The sequence below is a fragment of the Vanessa atalanta genome, chromosome 17 (assembly GCF_905147765.1).
Source record: "Vanessa atalanta chromosome 17, ilVanAtal1.2, whole genome shotgun sequence".
Classification (NCBI taxonomy): Eukaryota; Metazoa; Arthropoda; class Insecta; order Lepidoptera; family Nymphalidae; genus Vanessa; species Vanessa atalanta.
The window spans coordinates 5,487,933-5,509,285 of NC_061887.1; the positions used below are offsets into that span (position 1 = coordinate 5,487,933).

The 21,353-nt window shown below is 32.0% G+C and overlaps 1 protein-coding gene across 1 annotated transcript in view; it reads left to right on the forward strand.

The window, feature by feature from the left end:
* The first annotated feature begins 706 nt into the window (after window positions 1-706).
* The window catches only part of LOC125070552 (thrombospondin type-1 domain-containing protein 4-like), a 54,415-nt gene continuing 33,768 nt past the window's right edge, over window positions 707-21,353 (forward strand). Inside the window, exons 1-5 of the mRNA XM_047680462.1 lie at window positions 707-757; window positions 1,706-1,821; window positions 10,723-10,840; window positions 14,417-14,519; window positions 16,763-16,893. Of these exons, the coding sequence (XP_047536418.1) occupies window positions 725-757; window positions 1,706-1,821; window positions 10,723-10,840; window positions 14,417-14,519; window positions 16,763-16,893 (501 nt within the window). The 5' untranslated portion in view covers window positions 707-724. The remainder of the gene's footprint in view (window positions 758-1,705; window positions 1,822-10,722; window positions 10,841-14,416; window positions 14,520-16,762; window positions 16,894-21,353) is intronic.

Below are 21,353 nucleotides of genomic sequence, written 5' to 3' on the forward strand. Positions count from 1 at the left end.
ATTTTTTGATCATATTTATTTTATAAGTTTAAAAATGTTCGCATTTAAAAGATTGTACGTAGTATTTAAAAAAAGAATATTTGAAACGTAGGTTATATTCATTTCGATTTAGCCAACAATGGGCAGAGGGTAAATACCGATTTAACAAAAAAAAAAAAATTACAATGAGCGACTGATCTACGTCACTGTGCACTCAACTTTTTTTCTATTTCATTATAATTTAAGAGTAAAATTACATAGATATGAAGGTTTGAAATAAAAATTAAATTAATTAAATAATGAATTAAATTAATTATTGATGTTGTTGTACTATTGGCCAAATTATTTGATTGCTTAGCTTAGTTTTAAGCATATCCTTGTAGTTAGAGTTAGTCTAGTAGAAGTCATTAGTGCTCATTACATCAACCGCGAGAACAGCAAACTGTATATACAATGAATTTGACTTACAAATAGATTGTGTAATGTGATTGTTTTCTTACAAATAATTTTGTTTTTAACTCACTAAACAGTTAATTAGTCTATAAACGACTAAGTTTTTAAAAGGACAAAACAGAATATTGTCGAGTTTAGAACATTTTGTTCAAAATAATTTAAATAGTTTTGCAGTTTATTTATTTTCCGAGTGTTATAACGTTATTATATAACGATACCGTGTAACGTTTTTTTTAAATATATTAATCTTGTCTTTTTCAGGGTGGTTATTCTGCAGCTTTCAATTTTGACGATGGCAACAAATGTGACGACTGACACTCCTGAGGTAACTACTTACTATATATGTACATATATTTATTTATCTCCTTCTTTATACTCGTAGTAATATAATAATTAGTAGCTAAAGTTACTCTTTTCGTTGAATACTAGTGGGTATGGGTATGGCGCGCGAAACTTCTCGTTTATTCAACAATTTTTTACAAATTTCGAAACCTATGACAGTTTTTTTTTTATTTAATTTAATTTCATTGTAAACTGACGACGTCTGTTCGCACGATTTACGTTTGTTTTTCTTTTATACAGCCATAGCTCTGTAGTAACATTTTTCCGCTCTCTAAAATTAATTCTTTGTTAAATCATAATAATTTAATAAACTGCAATCAAGAACCCTCTCTATTTTTCTGCACATCTACACAATCTCAATCTCACAAAATGAGACTATAACCTATTTTTTATGCGCAGCTATCGTCCCATTGGCACTGGGACAAATCGGCTTACACTATTAATATACAAATATGTATTATTTAGTCTAGTTAGTTGTGAAATAACAGAAGTGACTTTGTGAATAATTATCTAATTATAAATTGTATTCAAATATTATATACATTTCCGTATATATTATCTGAAATCACTGAAGACTCATGCTGATTTTTTTTAAAAGATTATTCATACAAATGCAATGTTGTATTTTAAATACCTAACAAAGGTTATGTATAAAAGGATTGTAAGTCGAAATTATCCAGTAAATAAAAGAAGTGGATGTTAACCGATGACCACGAGTTCAAATCCACGTGATGAATTTGTGTTTATAGTTTATGTTGTTTGGGATGAAGTAAAATCCTTTATATATGTATGATTAGATGAAATATTAAAACATTAAACATTACTATTCACCAACCCGACCTGAAGCAGTGCGCCCACGTGTAGGATATTTGTAGACTGTATTTGAAATTTTTAGCTATGTATAATAGCATACATTCTTATTCAATTCCAGATAACGGAGGAGCCTGCGATTGGGCTATACGCTTGGAGCTCATGGGGCTCCTGGAGTCCTTGTTCACGGAGTTGCGGTGGTGGAGTATCAGTACAGGAGAGACAATGCTTACCGAGGTATTATATATAACTATATAGATTCGAAAAGTTTATTTTCAGAGAACATTGACACGTTTAGTGAAAACTGTTGACTAACGTGGAAAATGTTTACTTGGTAAACTTTTTGGATCAAGTCTGGGTAGGTATCACCCACTCATTATATATTCTACCACCATACAGCAGTACTCAGTATTGCTGTGTTCTGGTTTGAGCCAGTTTAACTACAGACAGAAGGGACATCTTAGTTCCCAAGGTCGGTGGCGCATCGGCGATGTAAGGATTGGTAAGTATCTCTTAAAGAGCTAATGTCTATAAGCGGTGGTGACCACTTATCATCAGATGGCCAATTTGCCCATTTGCTTACCTATATCATAAAAAAAAAATATTACAGTTCTATTTGACGCTCCGCGTTAATATACGGTAAAACACATCTATATGACAAATCGGTCGCGATTCTGAATATAAGAATCCATATAAGATTGTGGGGCAATTTATGGCTTTTCAACTTAAAGTAAAGCTCTTTGAATGACGTCTCTCCTTTGTGGCTTCCACCGACAGTATATAAGCTCACAATTTGCTCGTGACAGAAATTAAAAAAAAAAGTAGCTTGTAAAATTATTTTACCAAGTGCTCCCCTTCAAACGACGTAATAAATTAAACGCTGGTCTTGGAGAATGGACATAAAGTCTGATCTCTTAAGTAGACTCCAATTTATACACTAAATTTCAGTACTCTCTCAATCTGGTAAAGTCAAGACCACTAAGGTTTATAATAATAATAAAAAAAAACGCTCTGAAAAATCTTAATTTGAATTTGGAAGTTGTTTTATAGGATCCGAGGTTTTGGAATAATATTGATGAACAGTTATAGTAACCGTAGAATTAAAAAAAAATATCTTCTAATGTTCATTTCTCTTTTATTTGTCTATTTATGTATTAACCTATTTTTTCAACCTTTACTTTTAACTCTCTCATAACATTGGAAATTAGTTATAATTTATTAATTATTTGTAAAAAATAACTTATTTTATTCAAATGATAATCGTTAAGCGAGCAAGTATACCCATATGCACTTCAGAGGAATCATCGACAAAACTTGGCTATTTAGATTTCGCAATGTTCATATTTTTTTGTATGGAAAAGATATAAAGAGGTAACGTTAACTGGTGTTCTATGACCTATGAACTCACTTATTGTTTAAAAAAAATACTATTAAGATAATACCCAACAAATTACCGATTGCACAGAAAGGGCTCTTTACATTATTACTTTTAAATTAAGTAAAATGCCAGTTAATGATGTTTTTCGTTATGCATATATATGAAAATAAATATTCCGATGTTTTGAAAGTACTTGAACAGACAACACTATGAACTTTATAAGCATCGAACTATTTTTTATCCTATATCTTGATAGCGAAGATTAATACAACAAAGGAGCGACATCGAATCGTTTTAGATGTTCACGCTGAACAAGGCGTTAATCCGCTTCAGGCAATGTATGCGATAGAAAAGAAATCTGTAAATATCGTGCGCACCGCACTTATGTCCATTACGGTAATTCCCTTTAACGGGTTACACCCTCGAATCAAAAGATAACCATCAGCGATTACTCTAAAGACCTCCGCACTTAGTACAATTATTTTTTCTTCCGTTAAGCGATGAATATTTTAAAGTTGTTGCAACATTACATACAAGAAAATGCATTACTGGAATGAATATTTAGTTGTATTTTAACTGTGACAGGCGTGTATGCATTGTTATAATAATTACATTTTTTATATTAGCAACCTGTAAATTTCCCACTGCTGGGCCTTAGCCCATTCTTCACAAAGGGAAAGGAGACCTTAGTCTCCTCTCCCTTTGAGGAGAAGGTTTTGGAGTGTATTCCACCACGCTGCTCCAATACGGGTTGGTGGAATAAACATGTGGCAGAATTTCTTTGAAATTAGACACACGCAGGTTTCACATGAACTGAACACTGAAATTTCACACACATGAAAATTCAGTGGTGCTTGCCTGGGTTCGAACCCGAAAACATTTTGACTCAATTTCAATAATGTCAAACTATATTATAATCTCCTACATTGAACACTCTATTCAAAAGCATAAATTTGCACAAGGACAGAGTTTTAATTGGATGTCTGCATCAAATAATAATCACATAAATAAATGACAAAAAAAATGAGTAGTTTAATTTATATGAAAATGTGAAATAAAATAGCAATCCATAGATGTTGCTTTGACGTGTAAAGGTGTCATGTCCTCTTAGTGTGGTGATGATGTCAAAGCTGCGGCAAGGTTATAGTCCAAACGCTGCACCAAAAACACTTAAGTTAAAATGTCATCTAGCTTCTTCACGGACGAGCACGAGATGAACTATGAGCATAAATTTAACTCATGAAAACTCCGTAATGCTTGACCAGATTCGAATCTCGAATCAACGGTTAAGATCCTATTATATTTCTTGGGACGTCTCCAAATTAATATATTATATCTTTTTTTTTTGTGATTTTATAAGTCTATGTGTACAAAGTCACGAGTTCAGCTTTATTTAAAAGTTACATAATACAACAGATAAATTTAACGGAACTTTTGGCGGTTTAAAATTTAAGACGTTCATTAATTTTATTCGGATGAAGAGATTAATATGTTTTATGGTTGATATTTTAATCAAATTAATTATTTGTTTGGTGTATGTTAAGTGGAAAGGTATAATTATAATGATATAAACAGTTGTGTCTAATAAATGGTATAGTTGTTAAGTTTAATTAGTAGGTGTTTAAGCGCATGATTTAAATCTTTTCACACGCGCGAGTGTCGAGACGAATAGCGAGGTGAACCGCGACACGAATGTTCACTTGAGTCATACGCCGTCGTTCGGCGTTCGTTCGGGTGCGTTCGCGTTACGGCGTCGTTCGTGACGCTTTTATCGGTATACCGTTTGTCTTTAGAAGTTTTGTTTCAAAGGGACAATTGCTAATATATTTTGAGTTGAGATGCTGCTTACGTTAATATTACGTATGTTAATATTGCTGACCTGCGAAGATGAAATAGTTCTTGAATCAATAGCGTCAGAGTTTATCGCAATTATTTTAAAGTGTAGTTAAAGCGTAGACGCGAATATGCAAGGACTCACTCGAGTCTACCCGAATGTTCTTTGAACATTCGTCGAGCGTGTAAGATGGCGAGGAGAATTATGAACGCGGAAATTTTAATACGGTGCAATAACTTTGAAATAACTGTTATGTGTAGGTAGGTAAAGCGAAAAAAGTACTAAGAAATACATTTCTGGCCGATAATTCTTGCTAAAAATTGTCGCTTTATTTCAATCGAATCGAAATATATGTATGAATAGAATATCTGATGAGTGCACAAAGCCCTACCACCAAGTAAAGCATAGTTTCCTATTCTACTAACAAAACGATCCAGTTGCGGTTCGGTCAAAGTTTTATCGGAATTTAATCGAGGTCGTATCGTTAGATGTAAATTAGTAGAATTGGCTCTCAGTTACGATTAATCTAAGGTTTTTTTTTTTTTTGTGAGGAATGTTCAAAGTTGAGTCGGAATAGGGAACGCATATTCGCCAAAGTAGGCTCGTATATTTGGCTCGCTGTTTGTGTAATTTTTCCGGTACTCAACCAAAAATCGTCTATCCCGTTGATAATTAATATTTAAATCGTGACTTTTAAGATAAAAATAAGCTAAATATCGTATATCATTTGCAATTAGCGAAGATACTTCTTAAGTTCAAGAAAACGGAAAATAGATATTTTATTCAAGTAGGTTTTTGCAAACACTTTTGAATCGTCATTTCACAAAAGATTATTAAAGGAATCTACTACCGGTTCTACCGAGAAGAATCAGCAAGAAACGCAGTCGTTACACTTTACCAATATTTAAAATACAAAGTTTTCTTTGTTAAATACAAATATATATATATGTATATAATATATCCTGCCTAGAAGTCAACAAGTATTAATATTAACAAGTAATAATTTATGAATCGGAAAATTATAATAGATTGGTATAATAATCATTTAATGTAACCCGCCTTGTGAAAGTCAAGGGTTAAATAAAAAGTACGACATAAATACATCGAACTCTTATTTAATAAATGTACTTTAATTCTTATGACCTTTACAATGAAATTCACTAAAGACACCCTAACTAGCCTTTCCGCTGATCATCGTTCAATGAACCTTGAAAATAAAATAATTTTAGATCTTAACTTGCTAAAAATACAGGCCGATTTCGCTTGGAGTGAAAATTTTCGCGTACAAAAGGTTTAATATGTAAAAGAAAGTAATGGATCCATGAAGCTTGTAGCCAGCTGTTTGGTTCGATTGTAGTGATCGTGATTGACACGCATCACGATGTAGCTTGCTAATGAGCTAGCAATCGCTATCCATTTTGTATAACAATTGTTTAAATGTTTAAGCCTTTTTACGTTTTGAAAATTAAGTGTTGTGCTAATTTTCAATTAAGCTCAACTTCAATTAAAAGGTCATTTAAGAAAAGTATTAATGAATATTATATATACTATACAATAATATCATTGTTTTAGTACATAATATTATCTTATAAATAGCCACACTTTGCAGATTCATCCGCATTAAAGTTGGTATAGATTCTTGGTAGAATCTAGAAGGCAGCAGATCCCGTGGTCCTGGTTGCAAACCTCAGGTTCGGCCGATAAAAAATTATTAGGTTTTTCTTTCGGAAAAATCTCATTACCTGGAGTATAGAAGTTGGAAATGTATATTACCGTGCTTCGGAAAGCACGTAAAATTGTTGGTCCTTTTTTTTTTTGCCGGTAAAACGTATTACGCGTTGCTCCCCACGTTAAGTGGGGCATATGTGGGACTCACCGGTGCCCAGGACCTCAGATTATCCAAGAAATTAGTCGAGGCCGTAATCGATTAGAATGACATCATCATAATTATAATTTTAATTAATACAAAAGAATAACTACGAAGTTTCTCGTCGGTTTATCTGCAGAATTCATAATCCAAACCTGTGGTACCTTAATTCCTGACAAACTTACACAAGACGTTTCTAATACATATATTTAAATTGCCCATTAGAATAAACTTTTTTTACTATTTTAAAATGTATAATATGATTATAAAGATAGAAAGAGTCAATTGTCTCTGCCACAAGTAATAAATCCATATGATATATAACTGCCTTCCCAAGATCCCATTCATAGTTTCCGGTGTCCAGGTATTATATTTCGCGAGCCATTGTCGTGTGCATTTGACAGATATTAATGAATAAAATGAATATAATTGTTATAAATCATCGCCCGTTAGCTCTATGGCATACGGGTTACCTGGCGATGTGAAAGTCGCAAACGTATCTGCTAACACAAGCTTTTACACATACACGTAACCGGGGAAAACATTTTTATTGCTATGATTTTTAGGAAATATTTTATATAGCACATACAGTGTTGCGTATAGTTTTTCAATTCCCGAGGCCATTTCGTTTATAACTTTTTATTATTTGCTAATTGGATTTGTAATGTATTTTAATATAGACCTGCTTAATTTGGTACATAGTTTAAGTGCGGTACTTGGTTTCCTTTCAAGTTGTGAATAATTTAATTTAAATCCTCGATGGTATTTGACTATGGACATGTCACACACATTTGTATAAATGTGTTCTAACATTTCCATTCGTTTTATGAAACATTGAGATTGCTCATGATTTTTTGTACATATTCAAGCACTATGGGAATTGAATAAAATTAGTTAAAATATTATGACCTTAAATTATAATCTATATTTTCTATCAACTGAATTAACCTCTCTATTGATCATGTAACCCGTTACTAACTCAAACCATTTATTGTTTCGTACCGTTATTTTAACGAGTCAAAGCTATTTGCGTACAAATGAAAGCGCACCGTTGATAATTGTAAAGAAACAAGGAGACAGGATTAATATGACCAGTTCGAAAGTGCTGTTATATAGATAAATAGGTAATCAAAATACAGTCACTCTTAATTAGGGTAGGTGCTACGAGTGCGAGATAAAGTGAACGAGAATCAGGCATAGAGAAAGGTTTAATCGATTTGATAAATACATACCTATAAATATATTATGAAGTGTTTTTTTATGTATATATATGTGACAGCATATGTGAATTTAAAATCCCAAAATGTATTATGAACTTGTACGTAGGTATATAGCTGTAATTTTAAAAATATTTTTAAAATTTGTAATTTTTTTTTTGTCGTTAAATTCGCCGTATCTATATATGTGTACAAATACAATTTTTATGATAATTACTATCATAGTTCTAAGTAGATCAATATAAATTCAAAAATAGAATTTATAATCCCAAAATGTAAGGATATTGTACTTACACAAATCACACTCAAATAATTCTCATATCCGAATATAAATAATATAATAATTAATTTCACTGTACTTTTTAATATTCAATTCTAGTTGCGATATATTATTTAGATATTTATGACATTCATATTAACTTTGCTGTTTTCTGGTTAAACAACATTAAAATTACATATATCATATTAACTATCAATATCAAAGAACACTAATACTCGTATTCCATTGATTAAATTAGAAAATAACGGCGCATATTTATAATATTATCTAACAATAAAAAAACAATATCATTGTTAATTTAATTTATTAATAAACAACCCAGTACGAGTAGGACCGGCGTCAATTGCTTCCAATTCATTATTGTACGAAATAAATTATTTAGATCACCTCCAGGGATAAGTTCCTTCATTAAGCACATTCTCGTCCAGTATCCTGCTGATAGGGCGGTGTGTTACAAACCGGACAAATTAGCTTCGACCTCATTTGTCATGGCTCTTATAACGACATGAGGCACATTTCATTGGTCGTGTAATAACAGAAATGAAATATTACATGTTACTGGTGATTTGAATCACAATTGCTTCGTAGCAACTACTCTATACCTATTAGGCCATATTTTAGAAATATTGTCGTATTTATTTTTATTAGGGAAACGTAGAGGCTATAAATAAATGAGATACAAATTTGATCAGTTAATACTTTCGATTAAATTGCTATATTTAGAAATGTTATTATCGATTCTGAAATAACTGTTATCAAATTACACGCTACAAATTATATTGAATGGACTTTAATTAGCGATAGTATTATTAGATTAAATTTCATAGGTTCTACCAATGATTAACTCTACATACGTCATATGTGAAAATATTCGTTAAATTGTAACCGAATAATAACGATATATGATATTTTACACGAGAATAACGAATGCATACGATAAGTGGGATGTTATTACAGGCGCATCTTAATATTTTGTCATATAGCCATTGTATTGAATTAAAAAAAATTAATGATACTCGTGCGAAGATATTATAGTACATGGTGCAAACCCGTCTGAGTAGATATCACCCACTCATCAGATATTTAAAGGGTGAGTGAGCCAATGTAACTACAGAAAACATTTTAGCTCCCAAGGTTGGTGAATTGGTGATGTATAAAATGGTTAATATTTTTTTATTAATAGGCCTTTGTCTATGGGCGGTGACCATTTACCATCAGGTGGTCAATGTAAAGGCCAATCCTCAATATTCTAATGCTTGTTAAGCTATACATAGGTCGCTGAATTATTGAATATCGATATACTTAAAAAAACAACTTAAGACAATTATAGCGCGATTTAAAGAACTATTAACGCCATCTATTAACAACAAAATAAAGTAACTGTTTTATTAACATAAATATGAACAGTAGCTATAAACCTTGTGTTATTTCTCGTAAACGTGTCATTTCCTGGGATTTAATTCATTGATGGTTTTAAAGTGGTAAGTGGATAGATAAATATTATTTACAAAAGTTATTTTCTATTACGGTGATAATTTTCACATAACTTTTCAATATTATAGCTCAATTCGATTCTTTGTTGTATTACTGGTTGTCCAGCCGGCAATTATTTCTACAATACATTTAAAACGAAACATAAACGAAAGGCGATTGACCTTTTGACAGTTTTTTAACATCCAAATAATTATACATAAGATAACAATTTATAAATTCTATGTAATTATATGTAATTTTATGTATATAATATTGTAGTGATTTTATTATTCAATAAACGGTTAGTAAATATGTACGATTATCCATGATAATTACGTGTTACAGATTCGTAACAGGACTTTGATTTATATTTATTGTAATAAACTGGTGTTGTGTAGTGTAGCGGCGATAACATCACACTATGGTTAAATTAGATTAACGGGTTCAGAGTTATTTGTTAGTTTCTTTCATGTAACCGCCCAATCGTTTTATTTTATTATATTATTAACAGCTCGTTATTTACGACAAGAAATAGGATGCTGTGTATTTCTTATTGTTTATTTTTCTTTTATTCATTGTTATTACGTGTGTAGTTAATTGTAATTAATGTTATCGTTTAATGTGGTTTTCTTATAAATTTGTATCTTTTATAACAATTATAATATACTCTATGTATTTAGGTAAAGACTTAAAATAATATTTACAATTAAATATTTTTATTATATACATAAAAAAACATCGTTCGATATTGATGTTTGAATTTATAATTTGATAAATGGAACAGTATGAAATAATGTTTAATCATCACACGTATTGTATTGAAATGAGTTTGAAACTAATTAAAATTTTGAAAATTATGAGCCAGTAGGCAACTCCCGATGAAGAGAAAATTTCGATGCGTTAAGTATTTATTACGTATTGCACGGAAAGTAAACGTCATTTACGTTTTTCTACTAGCGGTCGCTCATTGGTCGAAATACGATCGTCATTCATAGCTAACAAAAATATAAACTACATTGATTCCAAGACACAGAATGAGGCTCAGCTGGATGATACCTTGTGATTATAACAATATAATATTTGTTTCAGATCTCGAAATTTAATTAACAATGGGACTTTATTCTCGACATCAACGGGTCGTGTTACGAGACAAGTTACCCACGACTGCTATGGACTCGATAAGAGATATCACGAATGTAACACACATGTGAGTTGAAGAATTAGTTTTAATTATTATTTATTTTATTTTAAGAACAAAAAGTTATTGCAGGCAAAAGATCAATAAAATAATAACTAAACAATAAATCTTAAACCCTGCAGAAAAAACAAGTCAAACAAACATAAACATCTACATGTATCCGTACATGGAGGGTAGACCAACTATTTATAAAAAATGTTTTAAAAGAAACGCAACATAAAAAAAAACGCAAAACAGATAATATTATATAACATTCGTTTTAACGTTAGGCTACAAACCGCATACTTATTTTCGATAGTTAAGAAGTAGTTGCCAGTTCTTAATACATTTAAGGCGCTCCTCAAAAAAGGTTTAGTAATAACATAATTGTTTGTGTTTAGCACAACAGGCTTGCTGAGGTCCTTTGAATCGGGGGCCCATACGACCGAATTGGTTCCATTGGCACGCCAGAGTTCACTAGGTTCTTCTTCTTCTATTATTTCTTAAATTTTTAGCCTAATCAAAATTTTTTAACGATACATTGGAGATAAATATATTAATGTTTCAAAACAGTGATTACTGTTCTTAATTATTTTGTCCAAGGTTAAATTATTATTTATTTAAAATTAATTGTTACGTAATATAGTTAGATACTTAACTCTATTAAGTAAAATATTCAACGTAAATATATAGTCACGAGTAATACAGACATATAAAAGCAATTTATGAATTGAAAGATTAATTTGAATCGATATTATAATGACAGTTGTATGGGATAGCGGTTTTGTCGCAAATCTGCTATAAGTTAATGTACTATTATGCACTACTATTGCAAGTTACAAACGACCGGACACCATCGTTGAAGCGGTTTTTATGAGACCATATCAAAATGATAATCTATTTGGAATATTTTAATTGGGATTTGATTTAACAGTAATTTAAACGTATATTAAAAATTTTTTTGAGTTCCATATTCAAAGTTTAAAACGGGACCCTATTACTAAGACTCCGCTGACGGTTCGTGAGATACAGCCAGGTGACAGACGGTGTCACCAGGCTGTATCTCACGAACCGTGGTAGTTAGAACCTTATTTTTTTACGGGTGATGTAATTCTGTTGCCGCTATAATATCAAATAATAAAATCGGAATAGAATAAAAAAAATAAGTGGGGCTCCCATAAAACGATTTTTTTGCCGTTTTAAAGATAATGGTACCGAACCCTTCGTGAGTCCAACTCGCATTTGGCCGCTTTCATCATCATCATCATCAAATTCTTCATTATGTAAGGTTATTAACGTATTATCAAATTTTGCAATTTTGTATATTTAATGAAATTTGCGTTTTTCTTGATGTCAAATTAAGCCTTACTCCTACAATGACCATGTAAAAGTGTTAACTATTCCCTGCCAATCATCTAATCTAAGATGTTATGGCTCACGAACATGTTATCCTAGTGTACACCGGCTCACTGACCATTGCAATCAGAGCAAATGGCAGAATAGTGTTCCGCGGTAGAATAACTTAAAGTACAGTTTTTACCCATACATGTGAGCTTGCAAATAAATTTAGATCTATTGAGTTGGCAACTAAGTGATTGCCGATTTCAAATAAGCAGGAAAATTCAAATCGAGTTTTTTGACATAATCAAGCATTTTTATTTTTTTTTCGATGCATGTATGCGATACATTGAGCTTCTATGTAATATCACGTGTTGTACTATGATGATCTGAATCAATAATGGCCTTGATATGGGTTGCATTGAATTCGACTGGACGGCCAGATCGTTGAGCATTTTTCAATGAAAAATCAACAGAACGAAATCTGGCAAACCAATTTCGACACTGCCTTTCTTTCTAACCATATAGTTTAAATATTGAAAATAAATCGATTAAAATCATCCATTTTTTTTATAACTTTATTAAATAAAATAACAATAGCCCTCCCGCCACGTCTGTCCGTATCATAATGCGATAAACTCAAAAACTACCGCACGGATTTTCATGCGTTTTTATTCACTAATGGACGGAGTGATTCATGAAGAAGGGTGAACTGTGTAATTCAGTATGATATTGTGTAGATTTGCTGAAATATGGCGATATTGTTGAAGACAGAAGTCAAGGACATGCCGCTTGCAGCTTTAGAGGCGCGTCGCGTTTATCAATACAAATAAATGTATTCATAAACCTTTAATGTAAACCCTTATTCTAAATCCGAAGCCAGGATTGGTAGTTAGTAAATAAATAAAACATATCATGTTTGATATAAGTATAAATGTTTTCTAATTAAAATGCTCCGTTACTATTGAATGATTTTATATCACGCTAATGGGCTCGATTTCCCGTGACGTTTTACATCCTTAATAACCCGTAATGATTGTTCAGTGGAGTTGTAAAGGACGGAAGTGTAGACTAATTGTGTTTCACGATTGTTTAATTATCTGTTTATAATACTTTATACGTATGTCTATAAATAATATGTAAACTTAATAGTCAGTAACTCCTTTGTGGGACAATGTATACGATTCTACAACAGGATCCCAGAAAGCGTTCAAAATGCCTCTGTTGCCATATTTAAAAAAAATTGTTAAGGAACGTTTGCGAAAGGTTATTATACAATTAGTGAATTTATGATTAATACCACACCCTGGGAATGATACGATCGCCTCCTGGCTATTTCTATTCATTGTGTAAATTATAAATTGACAAAAAAAACCCGCTGTGATTTTTTCGCCGGTTCTTCTCTGGTCAGGATGTTTTCTCTTCCAAACCGGTCGGTGGTAGTGTTTAATTTGACTATCAATAAGGAAGTGTAAAGTAATATTGAATAAAGAAATTTCAGTTTAAGTTTGAATAGCTTATAATTTGCCTCCTATCCTTTTGGCGTGATGGTTTGTCAGATTTTTATATGCGACGTGCAGGTTTCCTTCAAATGTCCCGATGTTTTCCTTCACATTATAAATCCTTCAGCTTATAATTCATCGCTAGATGAATGAAATATAGCCAATGTTTATTTATAAGCATTAAAATGTTAATCTGCCTACTTAAAAACATAAAGCGAGGAACGCAATTATTTTTTATAAATATTTATACATTGAATAATCTATATACCAATAGGAATATTTTAATTAAATGAAGTGGTTTGAGATTAAATCAGACATAATAATATTATTTTTTTATTGAAAAAATCCGATCATATATTTTTTTTTTGGGGCGCAATAACTAAAATACGGACGTGAATTTTTATGATGCGCACAGGACGGCATGAAAACTACATGATGAAGTTGCTTGCAAACCGCCAATAAAGTGAAAAGTCGCTCAAAATAGAAAATTTCACACCTTATCTAATTTTACGATTTTTACTTTATTTTATATTTAAGTTGAAAATCCTTATATAGTGAGTGCGTTATATCTTATTATAGTAGCTGATTGTGATACAAGAAGATATTACATTTATTCTAAAGATACTAACAATTTTATTATTATTACCTTTTAGTGAATAAAAATTAAAGAATGAATCCAATATCAAAAAAGTGGAATTTCTTACGTCCATTTTTAAATATAGGCGCCTTTTATTATTTTTTTATTTTTTATGTTATTATTTTGTAGCAATGTGCTGGTGGGTCGAGAGACATGCGAGCTGTGCAATGCTCGTCCTATGATAGGAGACCATTCCGCGGAAGATTTTACACTTGGACACCCTATATTGACGGTAAGAGACCTTGATGAACTTGGTCCCTGATGGCTCTCTAGATACATAGAAAGGGCATCTCAATCGAAAATCGCTGATTCTAAGACAACATTTAATTTGAATAAGTGGTATATATGTTACTATAAAAGCTCGAACTAAGGTAAATCATAAGATTTTCCAGTAAAACCTAAGATTTACCGACATGAGTTGGTAAATGTAAGTATTGATTATAAAGGGACGACTTTTTCGGACTTTTGCCATTCCAACCTAACCTAACATGTAAATTCTAAATTTTACCAAGCGAATGATGGTAGAAATTCGAATCCCAAAGATTTATGAACATTTACCATTCATAATCGGTAAATCTTAGGTTTTACTGGAAAACCTTAAGATTTACCGTAGTTCGAGCTTTTGCAGTAACATATATATTGTATGTGTTTACAATGACAATGAATTTTTTGTTCTGTTGTGATGCAAAGAAATGAGTTAATTCGAGAATAATACGATTATATCAACCGAGTTGCTCTTCTATCGAGTGTATTGTTATCAGTATGTATATCGCCTGCCTCGTTGCTCTACTGGCTGGCTTATAAGGTTGCAGAACCAGGGTCAGAAGAGGAGGGGTCAGGTCAATAGAATTTTATTGTGTTTTTCGTTAAGAAATTTTCAATAGCAGGCCTAATTTGGAAATTGCCAATGTTAAGACTCGACAATTTGCTTTACTCACCCGTGTTTGCGGACTCTTACGCACTCTAAATATCCTGGGCAGATACAAAAGTCTTCGAAATTGTTCAGGCAGTATCAGGAGGACATCAGTATTAATGCATTATTTATCCAAAATAAAGTATTCAATCGTATTTTAAATGTTTTAAAGTGTAAAGTAACTTCGAATCGAATACAAAACTTGATTAAAAGAAGTTAAATTAATCAAAAGCTATATTTAGGCTTGTTTCTTGTAACGAAAGAAAAAAAATGTCTTTTAAAAATTAGTGTTTATTGCAACTCGTAATCGGACAGGTAATTTAATTAGCATCCTTATAAAATTAAAATCCAGTTAATACTGGTTTAGCCGGTGTCCCATTAATAACGGGGAATAACGGTAATGTTAATTTCAATAATTAATATCAAGCGCTAACTGCAAATAAATTTATATTAACATTGGACATAATGTGACTTTTATTGCAGTTCATAAAGATTAGCCTGTTTTAAACGAATTACTCATTGAAGTGATTTTAAACTAACTAATAAGTAGTTATTGTAATAGTTTCATTTCATTTTACTCGGAGGGATTTGTGCAAGACCGTCTGGGCAGGAACCAATATGATGGATATTCTTCTTCTTCTTCTAGTGCCACTCCGATTAGCGAAGGTTGGCAGTCAGCTTTGAATACTCCTTCTTGTTCTTCGCGAGGCGAAAGAGATCGACAGCGCTCGCAATTCCCGTCCATTCTCGGATGTTGCACAGCCAAGACTTTTTTTTGCGCCCAACAGCTCTCCTTCCGGCAACTTTTCCCATCATAATGAGTTGCAAAAGTTATCTTTCATGCCTAAGCACGTGTCCGAGATATGCCACTTTTCTCTTCTTGACAATCTCCAAATGTTGCAGTTTTTGGTTGATGCGTCGCAGAACTTCCACGTTCGAGACCTTTTGAGTCCAACTTATGGCCAACATACGTCTATATGCCCACATGATGGATATTATATTCTACCAAATAGCAATACTATGTTGTTCCGGCTTCAAGAGTAAGTGAACTATTGTAATTTTGGGCATAAGTGGCGCTGACCATGTAAGGTATTAATGTAAGGTGATTGATATTTTCTAGTGTCTATAATCAGTGGCTACTACTTACCAGCAAGTCGACCATTTCTCAGTTGGTTCTATTTCAATTAAAAAGTATATTAGTTATTCGCACACCTAAGATACCCGGATTGGCAAAGTAATATAAATATTTATATTCCTTACAATATATTACTTACTGTATTAAGTACAGAGAGAAATGATTGGGTGATTTACTATTGGCTTTCTAATATACCAAGTATTTCATATGCACTGTAGATATTCAATAAGTACCGACACTAATAATACCTAACTAGACGCTCATTTTAGTTGACTACTTTGTCAATGACGAAAAGGAAATTGATCGGTATGTTTGATTTTTCAGGATGAAGTAAATATTTGAAGGATAATACTGATAGGATAATAGCAGGTTCTTTGTTAACCCTTAATCTACTCAGTAATTTTACTAATGTTTTTGATTTTGACAGGTGATTCCCCGTGCATGCTAAATTGCAGACCTCTTGGACAGCAATTCTATGCATCGCTAGCGCTTGTAGTGGACGGCACGCCTTGCACAAAGCCGGGCTACAGAGCTATATGTATTCAAGGACATTGTAAGGTTAGTAATTTATTATACGTACAAATAGACGAAATTAAAAAGGAAACTGAGAAATTTGTTGAATAGGTATACCCAGAAAAACCTCTTAAAGAGGATTTTTTGTTAATAAAACAGATTCCTTCGAAGAAGTCATCGATATATACTTCCTACTTTCTTAGGGTTCGCAAAGCCTTAAAAGATTGAGGAGACGATACGTAATAATAAATAATTCGCCTCTTATCCATATATATAATAATTCGTTTAAAACCATACAAATGTAATAAGTTATCTGATATTATCAAACTAAATAAAAAATAACGCATTGATCTTTATATTCGAGACAAACTGAAGCATATCTCATGGCTACGATAACGTCATCTCATACAATATAAAGTTAAATCGCCTCATTTCCGCTAACTTCGAATCGCGTATTAATATGTGATAATTAATTATCTAAGCCTCCTATCTAGTTTAATATCTACACACGTCGGTGGACGCGTTACTTCTCACATTACAATTTTAGTATCAACTCTTGCAATCAACTCTTAGTTGACTGTTATTAACCCCCTATATTTATGACAGCTCGGTTACAATTTCCGTTCCATCCTTTAAGTAATTTAGTACTTCATTCTTAATAATGTTTATATTTATTTCTGAGAAACTTGCATATGTGTTAATGGAATCACGGCAATATTGCACTAGCAATATTCGTTGTGATGTTTTATAAACTTTAATTTTATTTTTGTCATACTTCTGTTATGATGATTACCTTCTGAATGACTTCGTCAGCGCCGTATGTTACACATTTCCGTCCCTTTTCACGAAATCAATCTCACCGGTTACAGGAAAGGGAAAAGAAAGATATTTGTCGTATAAATTTTATGTTCCATTTTTAATTTATTGTTCTATAATATGGTAATGTAATATTATTTTGTATTTTATCGACTTATAATAAACATATATACATATATAAAGCTCGATACATGAAACTAACACCATAGAAAATATCAAATTGTTTGTAATATTAGAATTCTGTGACAATACTTATCAAAATTCAGGTCTTAAATTAAACCGCGTAACCACGAAACTTAATCGCGACTGACAATTTGATGAATTACCTTATAAAACACTGCAATGTTACAAAACAACACAACGTTAGACAAATGTCTTTGCCAATAATTCAAAAATTGACGTCTTCTATTATTTGTAGTAATAAAATGAATTGTCTATGTAAGGCCATATACACACTGACTCTTAAATAAATATGAACTTACAAAACTTAAGTAACATAAAATATAATAACATCGTAATTGGGTTCCATTGTTAACGTAACAAGCGTTTGATGGTTACAAGTTGTAGGCTATGTACCATTTTTAGATGCCGGAGATTGTATTCATTGTGAAGGAATATCATTTAGGAAATTTAAAGTTTCGTATATTCAAATGCAACGAAATTTATATAACCTATTGACCTTACAAATTTTATCATTTCAGTTTCAACTTGAAAAAACATTGTATTAATAAAATAAATGTCCAATGGAATAATAATTTATATCGACTGGAAACAGTCATTGTAAATAATTGACAGAACATTCTCCATCACTTAGCTGAACCGTTTGGTGGTGGCTAATTCTAACTGCCTCGTTTGTATAATGGCTGTCCCGCGGGCCTTAAATCCTGGTTCCAGCCAATAAAGTCTTTAAGTTCTACAGTCAAGACGTTCAGTCCGGAGTTAAGATGTTGTTTTTTTCTAGTTTTTTTCCTCAAAGTGGAGGCTATTCCCCTTGATATAGAGCGCACTAGTTTTTGATAATGGATGTAGTAAATTTCAGTCATTAGGACTACTGAAATTTATATCCTGGACTTATTAGATTTATAAACGATGATATAAGCGACTGTTTTCTTTGGATAAATTATTTATCTACATGAATTAAATACGCTTAAACGCTAGACTAAGTAGTGCTTATCCGTATTGGACACGCGTCTTAAACGGTTGAGACAACAATATATAACATAACAACTGGTGTTATATCACTTTTTAGTTACTCATCATGGTACATAAACTCTTATTTTTTTTCCTTAGATAAATATAAATTAGATACAGCACGATTCGTTTCGAATGATTTACTTAAATTTAATAAAAAATATCAAATTAAATATGTCTAAGTGGACAGTTACAAGTAATTCAAGATGGGCGTGCAAATGACATTCTGTTGAAACAATTGCGATTAATTTACGAGACCGTGGCGATACCGCGAAACCAATCGTTGGCTTTGATCACATTCTATTGATTGTGGAGATAATAAACTATGTGATTTATCGTTTTATTTTGACAGTCATTATGTTGTATCGCTGTACTGTCTAGACGAACATTTACATGTTTTGTCTACTTAGCCATACACTTCCTTGTGATTAAGAGTACTTAATATGTATTCGAATTTGTTGATTGCATTCATTATCTCCAATTGAAAAACACTTTCTACACATTATCTAGATATTTGAATGAAGTTAAAATAATGCACAACAAAAACGTAACGATCTGATACTGTAAGTGTCGTTGTATGACCAAAAATCAAAATATTATTTATTCAGGTAGGTTCTATAAATAGATAAAATATATAAAAGCACTTTTGAATTGTTCTACCTACCATCGCTAAGCATACGCTGAAGGCGTAGCCGCATGGGATGTGTATAAGCATATCGAGCCAAGTCTGCGTGATCGAACAAGAACTCTTACTCTGAGCACTCATATCGGCATCGTTCTTTAAGAAACGTGAATTGTGGTGGGCCGTAGCATCCTTCGGTGAGATCGTCAAAGTTTAACAATAGTTTTAATAAAGGTGCATCATAAAGGTGCTATAACTGGAGCTCAAATTTGTGGAGTCGTGGATTCATGAGGTGGAGAACCCTTGCCAGCCGTCTGCCAATTTTTTATTTGTTTTCGTAGTATAGGTAGGTGAACTGAAAAATGCGCCACCTGATGGTAATCGGTCACCACCGCCTATTGACATTGATTCTGTAGAAAATATTAATAATTTCTTACATAGCAAATGCTTCATCAACCTTGGTACAAGGGAGATAATATTCAAATATTATCTCCCTTGTGCCTGTTGTTATACTGACTCACGCACCTCTTAAGTCGGAACACAATATTTTATGTTAACACGACTTTGTACAAAACGTCCGAATTTAAAATATTAAAGTTGGGGACGCTTGCTCTATAAAATAATTCATAGCAACATTGTAAAGCCAAGGGCAGTTGAAACTCAGTCGTAAATTATTTCAAGTATTGTTAAGTTTAGTGTCGTGATAATGTTCTTGCAGTTTCGTGTTTATAGCTTATTTAGCGTGTGACATTAGAGTTCATTTATGTCCTGTTTGAATTGCTTCATAGAGTATATAAATTACTCATACGCGAAGTTTACAAATCAATGATACGTTGTTGAAAATATGAAATAACAAAAGTTTCTTTAAAATAAATACATAAATAAAATTAAAATGTTAATTATTATATTCAATAAATGGGTACTTCATTTCATGTAATCTATATCTGTTTTAGCTTGTGTTTAAGCATGAATGAATTAATTAACTCGCTTATAAAAATAGATTTGTCATTTTTGGGCTCGACCCGCAATAACTTTGCAAGTTTTTCCACCAAATGTTATAGCAGATAACACGCATTGGTCGACAACTTTCAATCATTATATCCGGTGACAAAGGGCCTGACGAAGGTTGCTAAAGGCTACCTAACCCAAACATATTCTTCGATCTTCATATCGCTTTGCACTAAGCTGTGATCTAACTAAGGTGGTCTACAACTTTAAGAGTTTTATTTCGAAGTATGTATATAGTATATTATAAACAGATATCATTTGTTTGTTTGTATGATGTTACCACCCTACCACCCCCACAACACGGAGAGTGTAGTGTAATATACGGAATGAACCAATTATTTAAAAAAAATTACTGGTAGAAAGCTAAACTATTCTTGAGTGCTATAGAGAATAAATAATATTTGTATATTTACGAGTATGTATTATGCATGTACGACAATGCAAGAGATATTATACAAGTCCAAGTGTGTGCTTAAACATAAGAACACTCTTTATTTCCACGCTAAATCACACTAGCAAAAAAAACTAGTCCTGCCAACTCCCTAATTAACATTTCCTTACTAAAAACCTAATAAGTTTAACCAAACTGATCCTCGGTTTCTTTACCAGACAATAACAGTAAAAATTTAAATCTGAAAAATGTTACTTATTCAAATTAAGATTTTTAACTATAGCCAGAAGTACATTTCAGAAAAACTGATAGAAAACTATTTTACAAGACATATTTTTTATGGGGATATGACTTTGTTTGGCATTACGAGGAGAGGATACGTATGAAATTGTGAAATAAAAAATTGCGATCATACTATTGATATTTTCAATAACAAACATAATGCTAAGCTTAATTGTGAGTGAACGAGGTCTGTGA